At 42.3% G+C, this 22,511-nt stretch overlaps 2 protein-coding genes across 7 annotated transcripts in view; both read left to right on the forward strand.

The window, feature by feature from the left end:
* Positions 1 to 1,485: 1,485 nt before the first annotated feature.
* RSAD2 (radical S-adenosyl methionine domain containing 2) lies at positions 1,486 to 8,518 on the forward strand. Its single transcript, XM_027641142.1, has 6 exons — positions 1,486 to 1,924; positions 2,120 to 2,281; positions 2,714 to 2,943; positions 3,819 to 3,968; positions 4,710 to 4,742; positions 5,284 to 8,518. The coding sequence occupies exons 1-6, from the start codon at positions 1,597 to 1,599 to the stop codon at positions 5,446 to 5,448; spliced, it is 1,068 nt and encodes a 355-aa protein (XP_027496943.1). The 5' UTR covers positions 1,486 to 1,596; the 3' UTR covers positions 5,449 to 8,518.
* Positions 8,519 to 9,542: 1,024 nt separating this feature from the next.
* The window catches only part of RNF144A (ring finger protein 144A), a 63,370-nt gene continuing 50,401 nt past the window's right edge, over positions 9,543 to 22,511 (forward strand). For 5 of the 6 annotated variants that reach the window (XM_027641047.1, XM_027641046.1, XM_027641048.1 and 2 more), the window contains exon 1: positions 9,917 to 9,999. The gene's annotated coding sequence lies outside the window, so the exon portion shown is untranslated. Of the gene's footprint in view, positions 9,585 to 9,916; positions 10,000 to 22,511 lie in introns of those variants that run through there. The other variant, XM_027641053.1, reaches the window with a different exon arrangement.

The following is a 22,511-nucleotide window of genomic DNA, read 5'->3' on the forward strand; positions in this document are numbered from 1 at the left end:
GCTGGAATGGTCTCTGCTGACAACCTCAGAGACAATTTTGGAAATCCTCAGGAACAGAGATGTTTCCCATCCTGCTTCAACAATACCATCGTGAGGTGGCATTACTGGAATTAGTCATAGCACGAAGTCTCCCATTCCACCCTGCTGGCATGAATCCGTTCCAGCAAGAAACAGCTGACAGAGACAATAAAAACTGTTTAAAGGGGAAAACCTGAAACCCTGTTATTTACTGATCCAGACATTACTGAGCCAGTAGATCATCTCCAGTAAAGTAAAAGAAAGGTGATGGGAATTTGAGGATAGCCAATGACAGGCCTAATTAACATAAAGGAAACACTTCTTATTCACAAGAAGGTTTTGTTTCCCATTAAAACTTGCAAACAGGATGAAGCTAGTTCTCCTACTCCTTTTTCAAGTGGAAAAAAAAAAGAAAGGTAGCAACATGAGGGCAAGACTGCCCAGCTACATCAGCAATTCTGTCTGGTAAATGGAAGTGAGGGAAGCTCCAAAGTGAGAGAAGCCTGCCATGGACAACATGCAATTGGTAGGTGATCAGGTTTGAGTATGGCTCCTCACTTTGGCAGCAGTGGCAACTCTAAACTGCCCACACAAGAATGAGGTCAGGCTGACTGAAGGTAGAGTGAGGCTGAAAATTTGTGGTGTACTTATTGGTGTGTTTGGACACCTCGAAGGACTGAGGAATAGCAACTGGTGCTGTGATGTTCCTTCTCTAGCAATAGCTGTTGTGCCATGAGGAACTGGGGAATATGGAAGCTGGAAGCTTGGTCCTGGTCTCTCCTGGTGTTACCATGAGTGGGCTCCTATCTGCCCTGCCAGTGTCTCACCTCAGGCTGCCAGCTGTTCCTGCTGTCAGGGCTATCCATGTACTCAGCCTGGTGCAGTAGCTTTGCTTGAGGTCCGGTATTGGAGGCCAAGAATTAAAGAACCTACAAGTATATTCTTTCACATATCTGAAGCCTTCAGGCTTCCTAGCTTGGGCTGCTTTGCAATGCAAAACTGTTTCAACTTACAAACGCTCCTGACTTACTAAGAAGGCTGCAATGCAGTTATACAAGCTGAGCTTTCCCCCTGCTTCACAAGTCACACGAGTTTTAACCAGAAGAGCCAGAGCCACTGAGACCTCACACACCAAAAGTGGTCTTCAGGTGCTAAACGTGCTCAAACCCAGAGGTGCTGAAACCTGCTACCAGCGCTTGGCAGTCAGCGGGTTCCACCGCGGCCGTGTCCGAGAAGTGCATCTGAGGCGTGGGGACACGGGGGACGCGCGCGGGGTGGGGTGGGAGAAGGAAAACATCGCGCCTGCGGCTCGGTGCCAAGTTTCGCTTCTGCGAGAACGGAAAACGAAACGGAGCGGTTCCCCGTGCTCCGGCATAGCGGGGCGGGACGGGACGGGACGGGACGGGGAGGCTCTCACTGCGCTCTTAAAATGCGGAGCGCCAGGCACCTCGCTGCAGACTGCGAGCCGAACCGGGTCGGATTGAACCGAACCGAGCCCAACCGAACCAACTCCGGCCGAAGCGTGCCCAGGCGACTCCAAGTGAACCGCAGCGCATCCCGCCGGGTCCAAGACGAGCCATGCACCTGTACATGCTGGGCCGGCTGTTGTCCATAGGACGGGCGGTGCTGGCGGCGCTGCGGGGGCGGCTGGGCGCGTTGTGCTGGAGCCTGACTCCCCTCTCCCTGTCCCTGCCCCTATCCTTGCCCGGCTGGCGACGGGACTCACCCCCACGGCGGGAGAGAGAGCAGGAGTGGGACGACGCGTCCCCGACACCCACCAGTGTCAACTACCACTTCACTCGGCAGTGCAACTACAAGTGCGGCTTCTGCTTCCACACTGCCAAGACCTCCTTCGTGCTGCCGCTGGAGGAGGCCAAGCGGGGGCTGGCGATGCTCAAGGAGGCGGGTGAGTCCCGGGGAGGGGGCGCCGGCGGTAACCGGGGAGGGGAGACCCCGCAAGAGCAAGCGCCGTCGAAAAAGTTATCCCGGGAATGTTCCTATCTATACCTTTTCATGAGGCTGCCGTGGGGCACTGATAGCATGGGGAAGGAGCAGGCGACGGGCAGCAGATGTTCATCATCTTTCTTTGCTCCTTCTCTAGGAATGGAGAAAATAAATTTCTCGGGAGGAGAACCGTTTCTTCAGGACAGAGGTGAATTTGTAGGCAAACTGGTCCAATTTTGCAAGCAGGAGTTGGAACTCCCAAGTGTCAGCATTGTTAGCAACGGCAGCCTGATCAGAGAGCGGTGGTTCAAGAAGTACGGTAAGGAGGAACTGCTGGGCACAGCAACACTGGCCGGGCTGGGGGGCCTTTGAGGAGCAGCCTCACCCACAGACGGATTTGGGGGCAAGTGGGAGATGTTTTTTTAGTGGTTTTACAAACCAAACGTAAATACCAGTGAGATTGTGTTGATCATATTTTGTGAACATAGGCATTATACCAAAGGCCTCTTTGGCATAATGATGTAATAAAACAATAGCTCAGCCTGTCTCCATAATGCTGGGGACAGACACGCTCAAGTTATGTGTTTTGACACTGCTGTTGCTGTGGCTTTTGCGGTCGATGGGATGACTCCACAGAACTATATTTACATGGTACTTCATGACAGATGATAAGGAAGTGAAAGTGGGCATATTTCTGACAGCTTTTAGCTGAGGGACTGGATATTAATCAATTTTTAAAACTTGTTCTCAGGTGAATATTTAGACATTCTGGCAATTTCATGTGATAGTTTTGATGAGGATGTCAACATTTTAATTGGCCGTGGTCAAGGAAAGAAGAACCACGTGGAAAATCTGCATAAACTGAGACAGTGGTGCCGAGAGTATGCTGTTGCTTTCAAAATAAATTCGGTGATCAACAGATTTAATGTTGAGGAAGATATGAATGAGCAGATCAAGGCACTCAACCCTGTGCGCTGGAAGGTAGGAAAGTAGTGTATACCATAGGTTTCTTGTTCAAAGAAAAGTAATAATGAGGTTTTGGAGTTGTCTGAATGTCTAATGACCTCAGTTGGATCTCCAGCTCGGGCTGGTGTTAGGGGCCTTCTTGTCAATGTTGCATGGTGTTGAGATGGGTTCTGTCTCATTCTGCACTTAAATGGAGCCTAGTATGTCAAGAATCTTTTTCTGTTGTGATACATACAGAAAATTACTATTTCAGTGTATGTAGATATGGGTATATTTTATGTATATTTTATTATATTAAAATTAAAATAGAAAGTCTTTAAGATTTGGAAATGTGTCACAGTGTAGAGAAAATGAAAAATCAGTATACAATGATACATTAGAGTCAATATATTGTTAGCAAGATATGTGTACATTAATGTTCTGTTATAGAGTATTAACAATTAATGTACATATATTATATTTTTTATTAGAATGCATTAAATACATTATGTTATCAGTTTGCAAATGGGTAGAGGTAATGTGGCATAAATATGAGAGAACTTGTGGAATAATTTCTCATTATTTGCTTCATGGAAATTGTTAGACACACAGAATTTCTCAGAAAAAAAAACACAAACCAAACACTTTAAGTGAAATCTTGGTCCTACTAAAGGATAGTAATGAAATTTAGAAAATTTAGAACTCTGTAATGGTTAAGTTGCTAAAAATAAATCTGCACCATGCTCTTTGTATAGTATTCAGTTATCACAATTTGTGTCAGTGTAGCCCCACTGACAGAAAAATTAAGATATTGCTACTGAGACAACTAAAGGTTTTTGTCATGGGGACAGTCTCTTAACCTCAAGGCAAATGAAAATGTAAAATCTTAACTAGGTGCCTTCTGTTTTCAGGTATTCCAGTGCCTGCTCATTGAAGGGGAGAACAGTGGTGAGGATGCCTTGAGAGAAGCAGAAAAATTTGTTATTAGTGATGAAGACTTTGAACGATTCTTGGATCGTCACAAAGATGTCTCCTGTTTGGTACCTGAATCTAATCAGAAGGTAAAAATTAAACTGTCCTTCTCTAACTTTATTTTCAAATAATGTTGGAAAATTGGAAAGGAACTAGAAACTTTCATGGCATTTAGTACTTTCCCTACAAGTAGTGGCTTAGAAGAGGTACAGTACAACTTTATCAGCAACCAGTTTTGTTATGGTAGAAGCCAAGTTTTTTAATTTTCTTTAAGGTTTTTTATTGACCATGAAGTTATTAGCAGAAAACTAAAAACCCATTGATCCCAATCCTGTGGAAACCAGTGGGAGTACTTTTCCCCACCACGGCACAACATCCTGAAAAAGTTCAAAGTTAATAAAAACACACTTTATACTCTAAGCATAGTTTCCTATAGAGATTCTCCAGCTTAAACAATCACAACATTTGTTTTGAAAATGGTATAATCATTCCAGCATGCAAAACTGTAAGTTCTACTGCTGTAAAAACTAATAGAAAACTTGGATATTATTTAAACCACCTTTATCCAATTGGGCACCCACATTTCAATTAGACACTGGAGAGGTCATATTTCAAGAATTACTAGTTTATTCATACATAAAGTTATTCTAGTAATTCTATCATTTATTTCTCTAAATTTGCTCCAAGCTCACTGAAATACTGGTGATACAATAACTGTTTCAAAGATTTGTATCTGACTGAATCATTGTTTGCTTTGTCTTTCATTTTTCACTAGAATGGAATTTTAATCTGTATATTAATTTCATTTTTTTTCTTTTGATCTACTACAGATGAGAGATTCATACCTCATTCTGGATGAATATGTAAGTCTTTGTTTCATACTTACTATTTGTATGCTAATATATGTATGTATCAACAGTGATAAACAATTCGATTTAGTATGCATTCTATAAAACAGTTTTACCATATAGTACAAGGAATGGATGTGATTTATTCCCATCAGACATAGTAAGAACTTTAATATAGTATGAGCTGAGGAGAACTTGCAATCAGGTTGCATGCATAATGATTACATCACAAATTTAAAGTGTAGATGTCTATTTCTGGAGGATATCTTCACTTTTTTCTTTAATTTAAAAATACAGAACTTGCCCTGAAAGTTAAGTTTCAAAGTGCCTACTTAGTTTATGTGTAATTGAAGAGCCAGTCTTCAGGAATTATGGTATAGCTTTGTTCCTGCTAAGGTGTCTAACCATGAGCTTCTGAGCTTCCTAAGGACTAGAGTGAAACTCTTCATGTACTTATATAGGCTTTTGTGGGATTGCAGTGCACCTTGTTTAATTCTGTGGGAAAGTTAAGTTTTTGCAAATTGACTTTTCAATGTCTTATCTATTGATGTTCCAGATGCGTTTTCTAAACTGTAGAAATGGACGGAAAGAGCCTTCCAAGTCTATCCTAGATGTTGGTGTGGAAGCAGCTATAAAATTCAGTGGATTTGATGAGCAGATGTTCTTAACAAGAGGAGGAAAGTATGTGTGGAGTAAAGCCGACATGAAACTAGACTGGTAACTCAATATACTGAGTTAGGGCAGCGCATCATGTAAAGAAAATGTGTATGTATATGAGTGTATACCTGTATTTAATGCTTTTAATTACACTTGGTATATTATACAGACTGATGTTCAGTATAACTCTATATGTGAATGTGTTTTTTAAATGCAGATTATGTACTTTTATTTTATTGAGCATAACTTAATACTTTCAGAGCTTTCATATGAACAGATGTCTGAAATAAACTTTCTAATCCATTTTATGAAGGACTTAAGGGCAAACTGTTAACATAACGTCACGCAGTAAATGTTTTTAAAATACTACATGAGTGTGCATGCCAGAGAAATCAAACCCCACCCCAATCTCTACTTCATTATAAACAGCTGTAAGGATGGAGAAATGAAAACTCTTACCGGGGAATGCATTCTGCCTGTTTCTCAGGGAAAGGTGGATTGTAGTTCCTCTTTAGATCACAAGAGGGCCAGCTGGTAGGCCACTGGAAGCACCATCTGCCTTTTTCGGAGGTAATAGAGGGTCAGAATCTAGGAATCATTATCTGTAATAATGTATTTAAAAGAAAATCAAGATGAAAAACTTGGCCATTCTCATTTTTTAAGACTTAACTGTAAAAGTATCTGGTTTTATTCTCCCACTCCTCCATATGCACAGACAACATTTGCAAAAATGTTGGGGGATGTAAATTTCTGCAAAAACATATTTTTAGTCATGAAAGAATATTGTATTTGTCCATCCTGAAACCTAGAAGTACGTTCTACCTAATGATAAACAGCTTCTTATTTCACATTGGCAATGGCCTTAGTTCTAACTAATATTTACAGTGAGAATGTTTGCATTTTATTAATTCCTCCATTTTCCTTTTATCTGCAAATATTGATTTATTATTTTCAGCTTTTTTTCTCTCTGCATGCATACAGTTTTGATGAGGATTCCTTCTCAAATAATACTATGTAGCACAACCTAACATGAATCTTCTGTTGCATAGTGGCTTTTTATTTTGCTAAGCCATGGAATTACAAACAGAAAAGTTCATTTTATCTTGTAACCTTGCTTTAAAGGTCGCTTGGTTTAGTAATTAATTATCTTGCTGGCTGCAAACCTTCAGATATTAAATGAAATTAATTAGATTTTTTGATAGCTGCCTTTAATTAAGAGCTTGCAGCATCAATATAAAATAAAGAAAAAAATGAAAAAAACCCAAAAATAATCAAGTATACTATCCTCATTCTTGGGTTTCTGGCAATTGTTATGTCTTTGTAATTGCAGCTTTTCAAATTTAACCAGTCCCATCCTCCTCCTGTTTGAAGGCAATAGGGATAAGCATTGCAGAGAGCAGAAGTGAGCTGGCACTACTCATTCATCCTGTCCGTTGAATGTCTGGACTGTCTCACACTTCTAAATATTTGCAGCAGTTGGGAGTCAGCATGCATTAAATGTATCATACAGAAAATGACACTTTTTTTTTTTTGAAGAGGTTTTAGAGAGAAATATTTTACATTCACCTACTGCATCTTCAAAGTTGAAGGGAAAAGTGCTTAAGTAGGAGCTGCTACTTCTGTGCACCTCCAAATACACTGTAAAAATGTTTCCATTTATAATTCCTTCAGTTTCTATTTTTACTATCCTGACTGTAAATATACTCAGTGGTGCTCTTTTGTCTCTATGTATTTTGCATTTTGCAATCACAACACTTCCTAGAAACATTTTAGTCTTTTTTTTTCCCCTTGTACTAAGTGGCATTTAAAATGTGACCCACACACATTAACCCCACAGTCTTTTGGCAGCTGTTTCACTGACCTCAGTTGGAGTTCTGCCTGAGCAGTAACTATGGACAGTGCAAATTTATGTAACTGGCGTTTGACTTCCTCTGCGTTCCCACTGCTCAAATGTTAAATTCAGCCTCTTCCTCAGCACCTACGCTGCATGATAGAAAAGGAGCATTCTCCTTTGCTGCTGGCTCAGTCCCAGCACAGGGAAAGATTTAATGCATCAATGTACTAGTAAATCCACCAGCTTGCAGCTTCTGCAGGAAATGCCAGCTGTAGCACAGCACGCAGATGCGTGGTACACAAACTCCCCTTCAGACCCCAAAATTCTGCCATTCTTTGCTTTGCATCTTACCCTGTAAATGGCTATTCCTTTGTTTCCTCTGTGCCTACAGAGGAAGAAACAGGAGAAACAAAATGGAGCTGAAAATGTCAAAATCCAGTAAATCATGTAAAGACATTGAAGACAGCTTTTATGAGAAGGTTCTAAGTTCTTATCTTCTTAAAAAGGTTAAGGATTTTACATCACCTCTTGCTACCACATACAATTAAGAAAAAGGTTTCTGCTCTGTGTGATACTCTTTTTCAAAGGAAATACCAGTTGTGTACACTGGAAATGAAGAATCTGACATTACATAGTTCAACTAAAAGTCATTTAAATTGATGAATAACTCTTGGTATTTTTATATGCAAAATTCATTGTTGTGTAAAACGTTTTTTTTCCTACAGCTTGATTAATCTAGCTTTTTTGGGGGAGATTTAGTTTATAAACACAGTTCATATTGGACCAAAAATAGACTTTAGGCTTTCATTATGTAGTTAGGCCTAAATTTCAGCACAGGACTAGAAAAACAAAACTGAATTCAGTAGGGCTACTCCCAGGCTTAGCAATTACAGGTACATCTTGACCCTGAAGAGTCAGGATTTAAATCTTTCGAGTCTTGTAAACACAGATACGCTCAATTTTCATGTGTAATCTCATAGTATTGCAGCTAAGGACTTGCTTAAGATGCTGAATTGGGAAGGAACTGACACTGTACTGTAGTAGTGTACTACCATTACGGAGCTATTCCTATTTGTAAAAAATTTGTAGAGAATGAGTGTTTGGGGAACTAACTTCTGATAAAGTTATGACTATACCTTGGGTAATGAATAAAATTGTCACTTAAGATGCACTTTAGGATACCCTGTTTTTCAGTGAGAAGGATGCTGTTATCTTTGAATGTTACAAAAGATTAATTTTGTAATAATGCTGTCAAGTATTTAGCACTAAGTATTTCACATGAGTATGTTGCACATTTCAATAAAAGTTTCTATTTTCTTAAGTTTGGTTGGTTGTTTTTCTTTTTTTTTTTGTGCAATGTAACCCATACTCGCAGAATGTATGTCTGCATTCACAAGAGATCTGTAATTCAGGATGCAGTCCGTATTTAGCAGGGGGCCGCTTGCACAGTGCCAAGGACAGCATCTAGGCTGAAATGGAGGACAATAGTGGTGATTTTCCTTGTGATGAAAGGCGTTTGTTACAAGCCTGAGTGGACTGAGCTGTGCTGGGAAAAAGACAGTTCAAATACCTTGTGCTGTTTGGATGACAGCCGCTACGAAAGACACAGCCACCCATAAATATCTGAGGACAAAAAAAGATTATCTTCTGTCATGGTAAATAAAAGAGAAAAGCCAGTCTATTTAGAAGACCGAATATAAGCAGCTTCTCAAGCTCATCTCCCCTCTTGAGGCTCTGAGCAAACCCTGGTACCAGACAACGCGAACTCGAGCTTTTCACAGTATTTTTGCTGAGTTTGAGGAGAGGCTTAGTCTTTTATCCCTCCGTTTGTCTTTTTTTTTTTTTTGTTCCCTGCATAATGAGGTGGGGTGAGGGTGCCCAGGAGCAGCACCGCAGCGAGATGCTGTGTGTGTCACGCCCCGGGGCTGCTGTGCTCTGTATGTGTGTGTCTTACCTGGGGCTGCTGTGTTTTGTGTGTGTGTCACCCCCGAGGCCGCTGCGCTGTGTGTGTGTGACCCCCGGGGTTGTTGCCGGGCTCTGTCACCCCCGCCGCGATCCGGGCGAGGGCTGAGCTGCGCCGCGGTGAATCCACCAGGCATCTCCCGTTCGCCTCCCAGCTCCGTGCGGCTCCTACCGCGCCTGTCGGAGGAGCACTGGCCCTTGATCCATTCATGCACCAACAACAGGGAAGGATAGACAGCGCTAGCAGCACACCCCTGCCCATCATGGTTCCCATGCTTTTCCTTCCTTCCTTCCCCGGCAGGCAGGACAAACCCCCCGCCCCCTCTGCACCACCAGCCGCCGTTGCTCTCTCCGGCCGCCGAAGGACCTGCTGGGCCGGGGCCGTCACGTTCGGGCAACCCGAGGTAATATTCCTTAAAACAGACTAAAAATCCCACAATAAAACTGCCGGCGGGGCTCGGCACGGCGGGGCTGGGCCGGCGCCCTCAGCCCGCCTGGTGTTGCCAAGCAGGAAATCCCGGGATCCCCGCGCTCGCCGCCGCCAGGGGGCGCCGCTGTGCCTGGCGTAGCGCGGCCGCTTCAAAGCGGGCGGTGGCGGGAGGCGGTGGTTTAATGGCGCCCGCCCCCGCCCGCCCTTCTCCTCCGCCCCCGCCGCAGAAAAGCCCGGGAGCGGCGCCCGCCGCGCACACTCCGGCTCCGCGGGGGGTGGAGACCATGGGTGGGGCGGCGGCGCCCTGCCGCGGCTCCGCGGGATAGCGCGGGACAGCGCCGCGCACCGACCGCGGCCCGACCCGCGCCGGCAGCGGCTGGAGCGGCACGGTAAGAGCGGGCGGGGGAGCCGGCGCGGCTGGGGTGGGGAGCCCGGCTGGGGTGGGGAGCCCGGCTGGGGTGGGAGATCCTCCCGGGGCAGCAGGGACACCTCCGGGGGCGGTGGGGGTGCTGTCGTTCCCCCCGGCGGGGCGGCCGGAGGCGGTGCCGGACCACGCGGGGCACCCCCGACCCCTTACGTAGAGGGCTGTGCTGGGCGCTCCCCGCGGCGAGGGTGCCGCGGGCAGCGGCGGCGTTATCCCGCTCCCGGAGCCCCTGGGCGGTGTGCGAGGAGAGGCGCCTGGCCGCGGGCAGGGTATGGCGGGGCGCGGGCTGCTGGCGGAGCGCTGCGGAGGGTTCGCAGTGACAGCGGCTCCGCGGAGCCCCGTGTGCTCTGCCCGGTGGTTTCCGTAACGGAGGTGAAACGTCTCGGAAGAACCCCGCGCACTGGACCGCGGTGGCCGCTCTTGAGGGGAGCAGGAAATTAAGTGTAGGGGTTATAGGGGTGTGTGAAGTGCCGTGCCCTGCCGGTGTTCTCGGATACAAGCGAGGTGTGCGGCGTGGGGAGAAATCGGTTCGTTTGGGTTTCAGAGGTGGAAGAAGTAGGAGTAAGTCTCGCTTTTTCCTTCTCTCGCTGAGCTGAGATGTTACCGTTGACTTTTTTGAGGTGTTGGAAGTAACCATAGGTACGATAATGAGGTTGCCTCCCACGCCCTGGATTGCTAATGTCCTTTTAAATCAAGGGTATCTTGTTCCTGAAAAGATCAGGCCCCGCATCATGTGTTTGTGGCTTCTATAGAACTGGAACAGGGAGTGTCAATGGGGCAGGCTGATGGAAGAAGACACAAGCTGTTTGTATTTTTGCTGTATTCTTGGAAATACTGTCGCTTCTGCACTGGAACATAATATTCCCTGTTCTGCAACAGGCATAAATGATGATTTATAAATAGATTAATTTGTTTATATTGTTCCCCGTGTAGCCAAACAACTGTTTACATTGTGAAATGGCTTGCTTCATTTCACATTAGCTTATCAGTGCTGACCCAGGAGTGGCTACAGCTGAAGCTGCACGTTCTTGGGCAGAGTGCTACCGGAGAGATTACATCAGTACTTTAAACTTCTGGTGGCCTGGCCTAGTGTGTGCTTCTCTTACAAGCATCAGATGTAGTGAACGGGTGGTTTGGGGGGGGGGAGGGAAGGGTGTGTGGGGTTGTGGTGTCTTGAGGGGCAGACTTGTGCATTTAAAGAAAATGCTTTGTTTATACTTGGAAGGGACTTCACGGTGTGGGAGAACTTAAATTGCTTTTTCCTGGTAGTGGGGCATCAGTCAAAGTTTGTTAAATACTCAACAGAAACAAGATCAAGTGAGAAGAATGGTAATGGGAAAGAGAAATAATTCTTTTGGTTTAGGAGTTGCTTGAAAAAGACAGGATTTCCCCCACCCCCGCCGTCGGGAAGAAGTTTTATTTCTTTACTCCCCTCCCCCCTTTCCCTGGCCATTATGTCTCATTATCCTCTTGAGCAATCTGTGTATTATGAGGGGGGAAAATGTCTGTGATTGAAATACTAGTACAATGATAGGTGTTTGTTTGATAAAACTACTTTCAATGAGCCGTCCTTTATGTAGAACAGAGTTAACTTCTAAATCTCCTTGATTCATGTTCTAGGACCTGCTAGATAAAATCATGTGTTTAGCGTCTGCAGTTATTGAAGATTTTGCCCTTGAATCACAGTATTATGTTATCTTCACTTACTGTCTGAATTTTGCTTATTTTAGTGTTTTAAGGCAATACTTTGTTGAGGAAAAAAAGACTAAAATTGCTTAACTCCTCTTGTTTCTATAATGTGTTGCTCTTGTTTTTTTCCCGCTGTTTTACATTCCAAGTCTTTGTCACGTTTCATGAGAGGTTTTGTAATAACTTCTTACAGCTTTTCTTTTAGTTAAGCCAGAGGACAAGGCTGCTGTCTTAAACATGGATTTTGGCTGCAGTGTCATAGAGTGGGTATGAATGGCTTCAGTGTATCTGCTGTATTTACAAGTGTGTTCTCATAGGCTGGCAGAAAACTCTTGTTTGCCCTCCCAGTGCTGATTCAGGGAAAAATAATAGCTCTGATCATCCCACAGCTTGGTCTGCAAATGTAGACCCTTTCTCTCCTAGAAACTTGATGCAGCAGGGGAGTTGGAACCTGTTACAATTATTGCCGTGCTTCCTGTGGAGTAGTATCAATAGTTACACCTTGAGTTAGCGGTCTATGGTTTGATTAGAAACCTTTTTATATCCTGAGTTACAAAAAAGAAACTGAAAACAATTACAAACGAATCCACCACTCTGTTTCAATGGTTTAGTGATTCTAACAAGTCTTAGGCTGCAGTCAGCTGTTCTTATTATAAAGCAGGATCCTTTTCTGTTTTGCTTTGCAGAAATGAGCTCATAAAATTCATCTTTCCCTGACCTTTTGAAGGAGATCAGACAAAAAGATCATAATGTCTGTTTTCCAGTTCTGATGGCTGGGAGGAGCTCTTGAAAATACACTTGCTCCTCTGGCTGTCTGCTGCAAAGTGATAGGAATATTTTTTATGCTTCCTAATCAAATGGTATCAGAAACGCTTACAGTTTTTCTGCATATGCAGTCAGCAAATTCTGGAGCTGACAGTGCTAATACCAAGTAGGTTTTTAAACAGCTTGACTGTTTGATGGGGCATTTATAGTGGTGACACCTTAAGTGTCCTTTCTCAAAAAGTCTGAAGAAAATGAGGAACAGAGTAAGTGAACCAATATGTCTCATAACTTCATTTACGATGATGAAAAATATTCCCACCAGATGGTTCTAGGCTTGGCATGACAATGTTACTGCCTTCTTATAGGATCATTTCATCTTTTCATTCAAAGAATAGCAAGTGAGTGGTAGCTTTTTGCATTAAAGTACCTTACTGTTATCCTACAAGTATCACTATGACAGTTTAATACAACTACTTCCTGTTTATATTGAATGGAAGTGACTTATGATTGAAGAAATGCACTAAAGCTTACTTAATATAACCTTTTCCTTTTCCTTCTGTATGATATCCAAAGGATTGTCTGTGATACTTGGGAATGAATATGGGTCTTTCAGGTTGTCTGAAAAATAAGATTCTAACTCACCAGGTTCAGGCACAGTTTTTTTCACTACATACAAACATTTAGCTTTGTTTGCACTGATCACTACTTTGCTTGTGAGCAGCCAATTCAATAGTTTTGGAGTCTTTCTATTTATTCTTGAGTTTCACTTGGAAATTTTACTGACTGTTCTGTTTTTGCTGTAGTATTGGAGTTATTTCCTGTTATCATAAAACTCCACTACAAACTACAAACTATCAAAGCTATCACTGTGGTTCTTGGAGACAGTTTCAGCTGAACTACCTTCATCTCAACTCCAGTCTCTAATAAATAGGTCATATACATCATAAAAATTGTATAATACCTGGCAACTGCTGTACACATTCAGCCCTTGTGGAGGACTCTTAGCTAGTGACGAATATGAAGATGAAATCAGGAAAGTACATTAGGGCCAAAATTCAATATTAGCCCACCATAATCTGGTATGTGACCAGCTTCTTCCTATTCTTATTATTTCTGCTTTTGCTGTTTAACAGTTGATTTACTTCCTGTTTGATTGCTGGTAATCTATGCAGATTTCATAATCTCACAGATATTTATTTCCTTTTGTATATATAGTTATATATATGCATACATAAAACTTATGCTATATGTAATATTTTGTTATATAATGTTTTATATATATAAAAATAAATATTTTTTACTCTTGAATTTCTCTAAACAGCATCTAATAGGGGACATTTCTGGGAGAATTATCAAAAGTGATTGCATTCTGTCCCACTCACCCTGAACACTTCCAATGGTGGGGGGTTGTTCTAGATGATCTTTAAAGGTCCCCTTCTAACTCAAACCATTCTGTGAGGAACCTGAGACTATTTCAGTTTTGTGGTATTTAAGAGGGTCTTTTTGATGGATCAGTCTTTCTGTTCCTACCATAGGTATGCCTGGTAGTTGGTTGCTGAAGCTACACATGCAGCATGACCCCCAGAATAACTCAGGATGGTAGATCTGCTGTGGCCCTGGGCCTGTAGTACAGCCAGATGCTCTTGCTTGAAGGACTTCTGGGAAGTGCCCAGATGTTGCCAGTTACAGGCAACAGATGTTACAGGCCCTCCCAGGAGGATTTCACACAGTTTTCAGTCAGGGCTGTCTCCCTGTATGTGACCATACAGGGTAGCTGTGGTGGTGTGGGTTAGCAGAGCCTATTCCTTGCCCAAATGCTACCTCCCTGGGGTGACAGGAAGGGTCTTGCTGCATTGCTTAAAGCAACTGTATTTTTCTGGGCCTGATGTTTTGGACAACGTCTGTCCTCTTAGGAGGAACATGAATGTTATTTAACTCCATTTTTCCTTCTATTGCTGCTTAAGGGAACAGTTTTCCCCTTCATCTCTCTATACCCGTATTAAGAAATACATCCATCCAGACAGAATGAGAGCGATCCTCTGTGACTTGTGCAGTCAGGCTTATGTCTCCAGAACAGTCTGCAAATACAAGACTAAGCTATTTGCAGTCAGTGTATGTATATTTTTAGCCTGGTTTTCTGAGAAAATAGAGATTGCATGCAACTCTTTCTGTGAATGTCTGACTTTCCCTCTTGTTCTTGTCTTCTGAATCTTTTGAACCGTTCCAGTTGCATTTTTGAGAGAGTAGAAGCTTATCTCCAATAAACCTACAGTTTTCTGGCAGTAGGTAGCCTCAGCAGATGGAAAGGTGCCTGCTGAAGGAGAGATTGAAGTCTGAGCTGTCTACAAATTTGACACACATTCCTAGGAAACTGGATTTTACTGGCTCAGTTGCTTACAAATCAACTTACATTGTGCTCCTATTTTTTTACATTGTCTCAAATTAGACTGTTACTTCCTTTCTGGTTATTTTTGCAACAGTTCTGAATATGGAAGAAGAGCAAGTGTTTAGTCTTTAGCCCCAAGTAACTTCATAATGTGGCAAAAAGTTCATGATAAGAAAGGAAAGGTTGTTTGTTTTTTTTAAAACATTTTATTACTGTTCTTCATACATGTTCTACTTATGCAAATTCTTATTTTAAAATGATTATTTGAACTCTTTTATTAATTTTACCCTGTAGTAGCAATTTTTTAGGCACCCCAGAAACTTTTAGGATTCTTATGTTGTATTGTATGAAGATTGTTCCCCCAGTGGAACATAACTTGATAGGACACAAACTGAAACAGTTTAGTCTTATTTCTGTATTTCTCCTCAGTAATTGTTTTGTGTAAACAGACCCTGTGTGACCCTTTCAGTTAGCTGATCACTTTTGCACTCTAATATCTGTTGAATACATCTTATGGTCTTTTGTCTTGTCATGCTGACTTGATTAATGTTGGACCATCATCTTCCTTCATGAATAATGTATTTCTTGTCATGCAGTTGGAACTTAGAGGAGAAAACACCTACACCTACTTCCTTTAGATTTATTATGCATTACTTTTATCTTTGATGTGTACTGTTCTTACTTTTGTGGAAAAAGTGCTGACCGCTGACCGAAGGTACATGATGAGGATGTGGAAGGTGTCTTAGATTTGTGTAAAGGCAGACCATATTTAAATTAAAAAAAAAGCCAACACCATACTTTTTAGTAAAGCTTTTCAATTTTTTCATTGTCTTTCTGATATTTGTTGACATCTTAGATTTTTGAAAGGTTAGTAGGTGACATTTCTCTCTACTTGAAATTACTACATTATACTTGTGTCTCTTACTCTTTCCTAGTTGTGTGTGTCTTGCTGTCTAGCAAAGATGTAGTGACAACATTCACTAGGCCTCACTAGCTGTAGCTGGAAAGCTGGGAGAGGTAGGATAACCGTGGTCACAGCTGCAGGATGCACGTGCTAGCTCAGGTGAGCCATTGGTGCCCATTGCATCTTAAAGTTTGGTCTCAGCTGATCCTCAGGACCAGATTTGGAACCTGCTGGGCTCTTTTTTGCACCTAAGACCAAGCTGAGGTCATAAGCTTTGTACCTCAGAAGTTGCAGGTCAAACAGTCAGCTCTTCCTATTAATGACTGAGAAATGAACTGTGTACAGGTTGTTAAGCACACGTGGTGGTTAACCTTGTAGTTGCTACATGAATTGGAACCAACCACTTCCTAAGGGTGCAGTATGTATTATCTTATCTGCACCTCTGATTGTAAGCAGTTAAAAACCTTTTAAGTTTGTGGATGTTCATCTATTTTTAGTCACCTGCAGGGTGTAAGTTTATCTCAAGGTTTGTTTGTTTGTCTTTATCTTGTGATGTGGCAGCCACTGGCCTTGGGAAAGGTTACTCTAAGAATATTGGTGCCATGTGGAGCTTGCACTAAACAGTGCTGCTGACCCTGGCACCTTTCCATGCTGTTGTTGGCTCCCTGTGTGTGTTTGGTTGTGCCCTGTACTTTGGATCCTTTTGGCTCTGAGAGAGCTATTCTCCACAGTGTGAGTTCCTCCTTCTCTCTACTGTAGTTTCTCACATCCACTGCTTGTTGGAGCAGACACTGCTCCTGTCAGTGGGCATCAGCTATGGCTATGTTCAGAATATGTAACCTCCTGTTATCTCCTTTCTTCCATGATGTGGTGTCCCCCTAGAGCAGCAGCATTGACCACTTACTTTGCATGGATTTATGTCTGAAGATCCATTCTCAAATGTTTTACCCTTGACTGTTATTGAGCATGAAACATAATAGTTCTTGGTTGTTTTACTGTCTATCCCCTTCATTAGGAGGGTAATAACCCACTTCTCTGTCTTCTGTTCTTTTGTTCCAGGTTGTCATTGTCTTTAAAAAAAATAATCTCACTTCAGAGGGAGTAACAGGGTAATTCTAGCTTCAGTTTGTGTTACATATTTAGCCTAAAATTGAAGTATGAGAAATTCATAGACGACTCATAAATCCAAAGAGTGTGATAGTCTTTTTAGCAAACTGTCAGTTTGTGCTAAATATTTGCATCAGTCAGTTAACATTTCCATTAGCTCCTTAAAAAGCTGAAGTTCACAGGTTTGAATGAAATCCAATATTTATGGCTGTGTTCCCTTGCTTTTCGATTTAGACTACTGCTATGAAGCTTTTTTTACAGTTACAGGTAAATGTGTTTTCAAAGGTCTGCTCTTTCTTGCAAAGTTCACTGTTTTCCTCTCGTCTGAAAAGTCTGCATGGGTTTTTTGGGGAGTTTCTTTGGTTTGGTTTTATTTCCTGAAGTCCATGATTCTAAAGTAGTGATCTCCAGACCAACATAGGCCTGTCCTTGTAACTTTCATTAATAGGAATTGTTTTTGGATGGGATGATTCAACACAGCTGCCAATATAAAGAACAGTCAAACTGTCGTGCTCCCTCACTGTGCTAATAATAGTGGTGTACCACTTTGCTGGCAGGCAACACTGCTGCCAGTGGCAGCTTCAGGAGGGATCACTAGAGGGGCAGCAGGGTCAGTCAGGATCTCTGCTTTTCCCCCTCTCACCTTAATATCTTTTCTTATGCACGTTCATTTCTCACCCCATGAGACTGAACCATTCTTTTCATTGAAATAGCAGCATATTTTTACTGTGGTATCAACCAATTCTGATACTGAAGAGTGGAAGAAGGGTAAAGATGGTGCTATTTTTGGAGGGGGAAAAAAACCCCACAAAACCCTCTGCAAAACAAAGCAGTTTTTGTGCTATCCTAGGCAGTGTTACTAAAATGATAACCTGGAGAGTACCAGGGTAAAAAAATATGTGCAGGTCAGGATGTCCTATCAGAGTCACCTCAAATAATGTGAAAATCCACTTTTCTTAATGCCAAGAGAGTTTTCATATGATTCCCTTAACATGGGACTTATCCAGCCCTATTGGGTATGAAGAATTCACAGTATCTGGAGTTTTACATAAAGAGAGGAAATTGCTCTCCTCAAAAAAAAAATCTCTACAAAGAAACTTAAAACAAGTAGGCTTAAATGAAAGACAGTATGTATCTGAGCTCTTGTAATTGCTGAAAGGCTGCAGGAGATTTGTATCTGACCATCAACAAATAGGTCTTCCTAGAAGTGTGTGGGAAATGCTCTTCATAGGAGCTGTAGATCTCGGGTTTGGTATTTCATGTTGCCTAAAGTCTGTTGTCCAGCTGTTACAGTGCTTGTGTGGGAGAAAATCAGAGGTTACTCAACTATATCTCGCCCAGACATTCATCAGAGCCTTGATTATTTTCATTCAGGGAAAATATGCAGAACTATACTACCATGTGAAGGAGCAAGATTCAGGATGGGAGCGGTTCCAGGCGTGGAGAAAGACATACAGCAATTGACAGGACTTTATTATACTTTATTTCTGCTGAGGCCTGGGTTCGATTCCTGGTCAGGGAAACTCCCCCGGGCAGATGGAGCCCGTCAGCCCTGTAAGGCCATCCATCTAAGAGAAGGTCACTCTAAACAAACCTGTGTCCTGAGGACCTCACTGCCACTGTCCAAGCTTGCTCGGCCCTGGCAGATGAACCTTAGGATTAAAGGGTGGGCTCAGTTCAGCACACACTGTGTCTCACCTAAAAAATCCACTGTGCAGGCTTGAAGGGTAAAGACCTTTCCCAAATCTTCATTAGCGAAGACTGGCCATACATTATATGGACTTTACTGTTATTATGTGGTTTCAAATATGTGTATTGCTTTGTATCCACACTACACATTGCACAACCTGGGCATGCCTGGGCTTGCCACGAGTTTGCCTGCTCTCTGCTTCCCCGCCCCCCTCTCTGATAGGCTGCAGAAGCTGCAGAGAGGAGACAGTTACCATTCGCCCTTTCTTTCCCCGGTTCCTCCCACATTCCTTCCCCTTTGCCTGTGTCCCTATACCGATTTCTTTTCAGCCAAATACTTTGTGTGTTTCAGTGTATTTGAGATGATCAGCAAATTCTTTGGTCCCTTTCTGATTGACTGTCAAAATCAGGTCAGGTTAAATCGATGTCAAATTCTAGGTCAGACCAAACCTTAGACTACTGTTTAGCTTAATTTCTCTCTAGTGCATAAAGTGAAAATAACTTTAAAAAATATTTGCAAATGGAGGAAGTAAAAAATGGATTTATGTTCTCGTACACTTCTGAGGGATGGATAGAAAAGTTGCAAAATTTAGACTTGTTTTTTATACCACTTCACCCTTCCATGCCAATCATAGTAAAATTATTTTAATATTTTTTCTTAAGAAACTAGACTAACCATGTGGAAAAAGCGTTTTTTTTTCCTACACAGTTTTAGTATTGTTCCAAGTGGTATGATATGCCTACCCCTCTGTTTTTATAGAAATCCGTGGAATATTTTGTCGACTTTACTACATTTAGAGTTCATCTGGAAGGCTTAGGAAAGCTTGTCCAGTAAGATAAATATGAAGTGCTAATTTCATTATGTTAACAGTAGATTTTGATTTTTTTTTTTTTTTGTTCTTTACTGTAGAGGAAAAAATATAGGGAAGGCATTTTGCATTCCAACTTTTTAATGAGCAGGTGTGTATGTGGGGGGGAGTTGTCTTTTCATGAAACCTTAATTTTTGTGCTTTTCTTTTACACATTTTAGTAAACCTGGCAGTTAAATCCGACCACTTCTTCTTAAAAGTCTAAAACGACAACGCTTCTTTGGAAGTGCATCCAAGAGTTAGTAGAATAGTAATAGCTGTCAGGTTCAAAGCAAAGCTAGTAATTAAATCTTCTGGCCTATCATGTTAGAAATGTATTATTTCCCTGTTTTCAGCACACAGTATCTCCTGTATTAGTATGAATGGATCTATTAAAATACCTTTTATCACTATGCTTTGAGCTTTTCTGCCTTTTTGAAATCATGTAGCTGCTTTCTGTAAAAAGCCTTTAAAGAGCTTCCCACATCTGATCTGATAAAAAGCATCTTATTGTTGTGAACCAGCCAGTTGAATAGCTGTTCAGCTGTGGTAACCTGAATAGCACCTGCTATGAGAAAATGGTGTGGGATATGTAAACCAGAGGGAAGGAGGGGAAGGACTGTGGCAGGTGAGTAGCTTCCTCCTCTGTCAGGGAGTCCATGGGAATTTCATCCCCTGGCTTGAGCGACAGCATGCTTATGCTGGCTCTGCACAGCAAGGAGCTTTACCCAGAGCTCATATGTGCTTTCTTCACTGAGCTATATGCTTAAGTTTTGCTTAAGTGTTCCAGGATGTAATTCTGTGTGACCTCCATGGCACAGGGACGGCAGGGTTTCAATTTGGTTGTGGTATGTAAATACTTTGCACAGCAGAATTTCCCTTTGACGAGTGTTATGTCCCTGGCTGCTGTGGGAGCGTTGCTGCTGAGGGATCTCATCTTTCACCTTGTGTCTCTCTGTGGGTAGGGGTGACAGTGTAGGACTGTATGAAATGCTGTCTCCTGACAAGGAAATCACGTTTTGCATAATCACACGTTGTCACCACCATAAGTAAAGGTGAGAATCCAAAGCTGAAATTCCTTTGCATGCATATAACCTGTCAAACCTCATCTTCTTTCCTGTGTGTCCTTTAACATTTGTCCTTGGGACCCTGTGGCTGCCAGACTGTGAGCTGCATCATCAGCTCTGACAGGATGGAGTGGAGAGAGATGAGTTCATGACCATTTGTGCCTCCTAGCTACTCTTGGCTGACACAAAAAACAGATGAACCATAGGCTGTCACACAAATATAGAGCAGATCCCACAGCCTTTCTTTTCACATCTGCTGCTCGTCCTGTGCTGAGACTGACACAGGTTTCCTAATTCTACCTGTCAGCTTGTGGCTCTGTACAATAGAGCTTTCTTGTTGGGAAAACCATTACAGCATGTCAGCAAAAGCATGCCAGGTGAATGGAGCAGCAGCTGCCTGTAAAATATAAACAAGTAGATGTCTGAAAAATAAACTGAAAATCAAGATGCTTCAGGACTGGGCCTGGACAAGACACTGTTTAACATTTTAATTTCTAAGACAGAAGCTTTAAAAAATAAAGACATCCAATTATGTTGTTTACCAGTGTGTCATTACTAGATTTTAATAATCAGTAAGTAGCCACAAAGCATTTATTTGTTTTTGATGAGTAAAACCAAAGGTAACGTATGCAGGATGGGGCTGAATTCAATCAGCTTTCCTGGTGAAAAGTTTTCTGGACATGGGGCATGGGGGACTGCATCCTGAAAAACAGCTGCTCAGCAAAAGGGTTAGGGATTAGGCTGGATGCAGAACTTTTAAGGGACCAGTGCACTGTTGTAGGGAGAGAAGAGAGGTCTAATTTAATACTTGGCTAATGGGATTTATAAAATAAACATATTTCTCCTTGGAATGCATCAATGGCAGTAATACTTAAATTCTGTATCTGATCCTAGTTTTCACTAGGATCATTAAAAGGTCTTTTAAAAACCTGCAGAAGGTATAGAAAGAGCCACTATAATTATCAGTGATTCCTGGAAGTGAACCTGAAAAGGGTGAGGTGTGAGCAGCTTTTGTTTTTTCCCCCCTGTGTTTTTATTTGTAGTTATTTGGATCCCTGTCCAGATAATTTTAGGACAGACTTCATATCATCCAAAGACAAATGTCTGATAACTGTCAAATGGATTGATCTGTCAGGTCCATCTCTGTGAGATATTTCCCTGCTGGGGATGGAGGACAAAACACTGGTAGAAAATGATCAAGAGAAAACAGGCTGAGAAGGTTATTAAAATTATGGGAAAGGAGTTTGAAGGTTTTTTTACATTAATTGAATAATAAATCAATGAAAGGGTTAAAATAGCCCAGCGACATGTGGGTGAGATGACCGTTGCTTATGTCTCATCAGAAAAACTTCTCAAGATTGGATTCACTTGGTTGAAGCCCACAAAAAGGAGAAACATCTTGAGTGCCAGGATAAACATTTTAGTTGTCTGAGAGATCAATAGAAAGACTGCATTTTGTGTATATTATGCATGTCCTTTCTTACAGGATTTAGACATACAGCTTCTTATTGAGTATAATAATCATCCTGCAGGCTGGGGGACTGGCAGGATACTGGCTAATCAAGGAAGAGCCTCTTGGGAAAGTCTTGTATGGGAGGGGAGATAAGAGGTTTGTCTGTTTCTGTGTAGAGCTTAACCTAGGAGCTGGATAACTCCAAGGAAATGTCAGAGAGAAGGGTTGAAATTTCCAGTTTTGATGAGAAGAGAGGCTTCAAATAGGAGGTAATTCTGTGAAATCCCTCTGTAGAGAGGATAACAGTTTTTGTGGCTGGAAGAGGTTGCCCAGGAGCAAACAGGAGAGACAATGCTGCTGGTAAAATCGGTTTGTTTCCTCAAGATCCCTCCAGCCTTTAAAAGATAGAAGTGGGAGAGAGGGCCCCAGGAAGGCAGTACTGGTAGAGCAATTAGTGAACTACTGAGTGAAGTGCTGGCAAGGGCAAGGTTTTTAGAGGAAAAAAGAGGTCAGGAGATGTGTAAGTTGCATGAAGCTGATGCAATGACTGAGAGTACTGGATGGGACAA

Source organism: Corapipo altera, unplaced genomic scaffold (genome assembly GCF_003945725.1).
Source record: "Corapipo altera isolate COAL_440 unplaced genomic scaffold, ASM394572v1 46, whole genome shotgun sequence".
Classification (NCBI taxonomy): Eukaryota; Metazoa; Chordata; class Aves; order Passeriformes; family Pipridae; genus Corapipo; species Corapipo altera.

Excerpts from the sequence above, each read along its gene's own strand:
- RSAD2 (XM_027641142.1), top strand. The coding sequence starts at position 1,597 with ATGCACCTGTACATGCTGGGCCGGCTGTTGTCCATAGGACGGGCGGTG. Across the intron at positions 1,925-2,119 it reads GGCGATGCTCAAGGAGGCGG|GAATGGAGAAAATAAATTTC; the intron begins GTGAGTCCCGGG and ends CTCCTTCTCTAG. Across the intron at positions 2,944-3,818 it reads TCAACCCTGTGCGCTGGAAG|GTATTCCAGTGCCTGCTCAT; the intron begins GTAGGAAAGTAG and ends TTCTGTTTTCAG.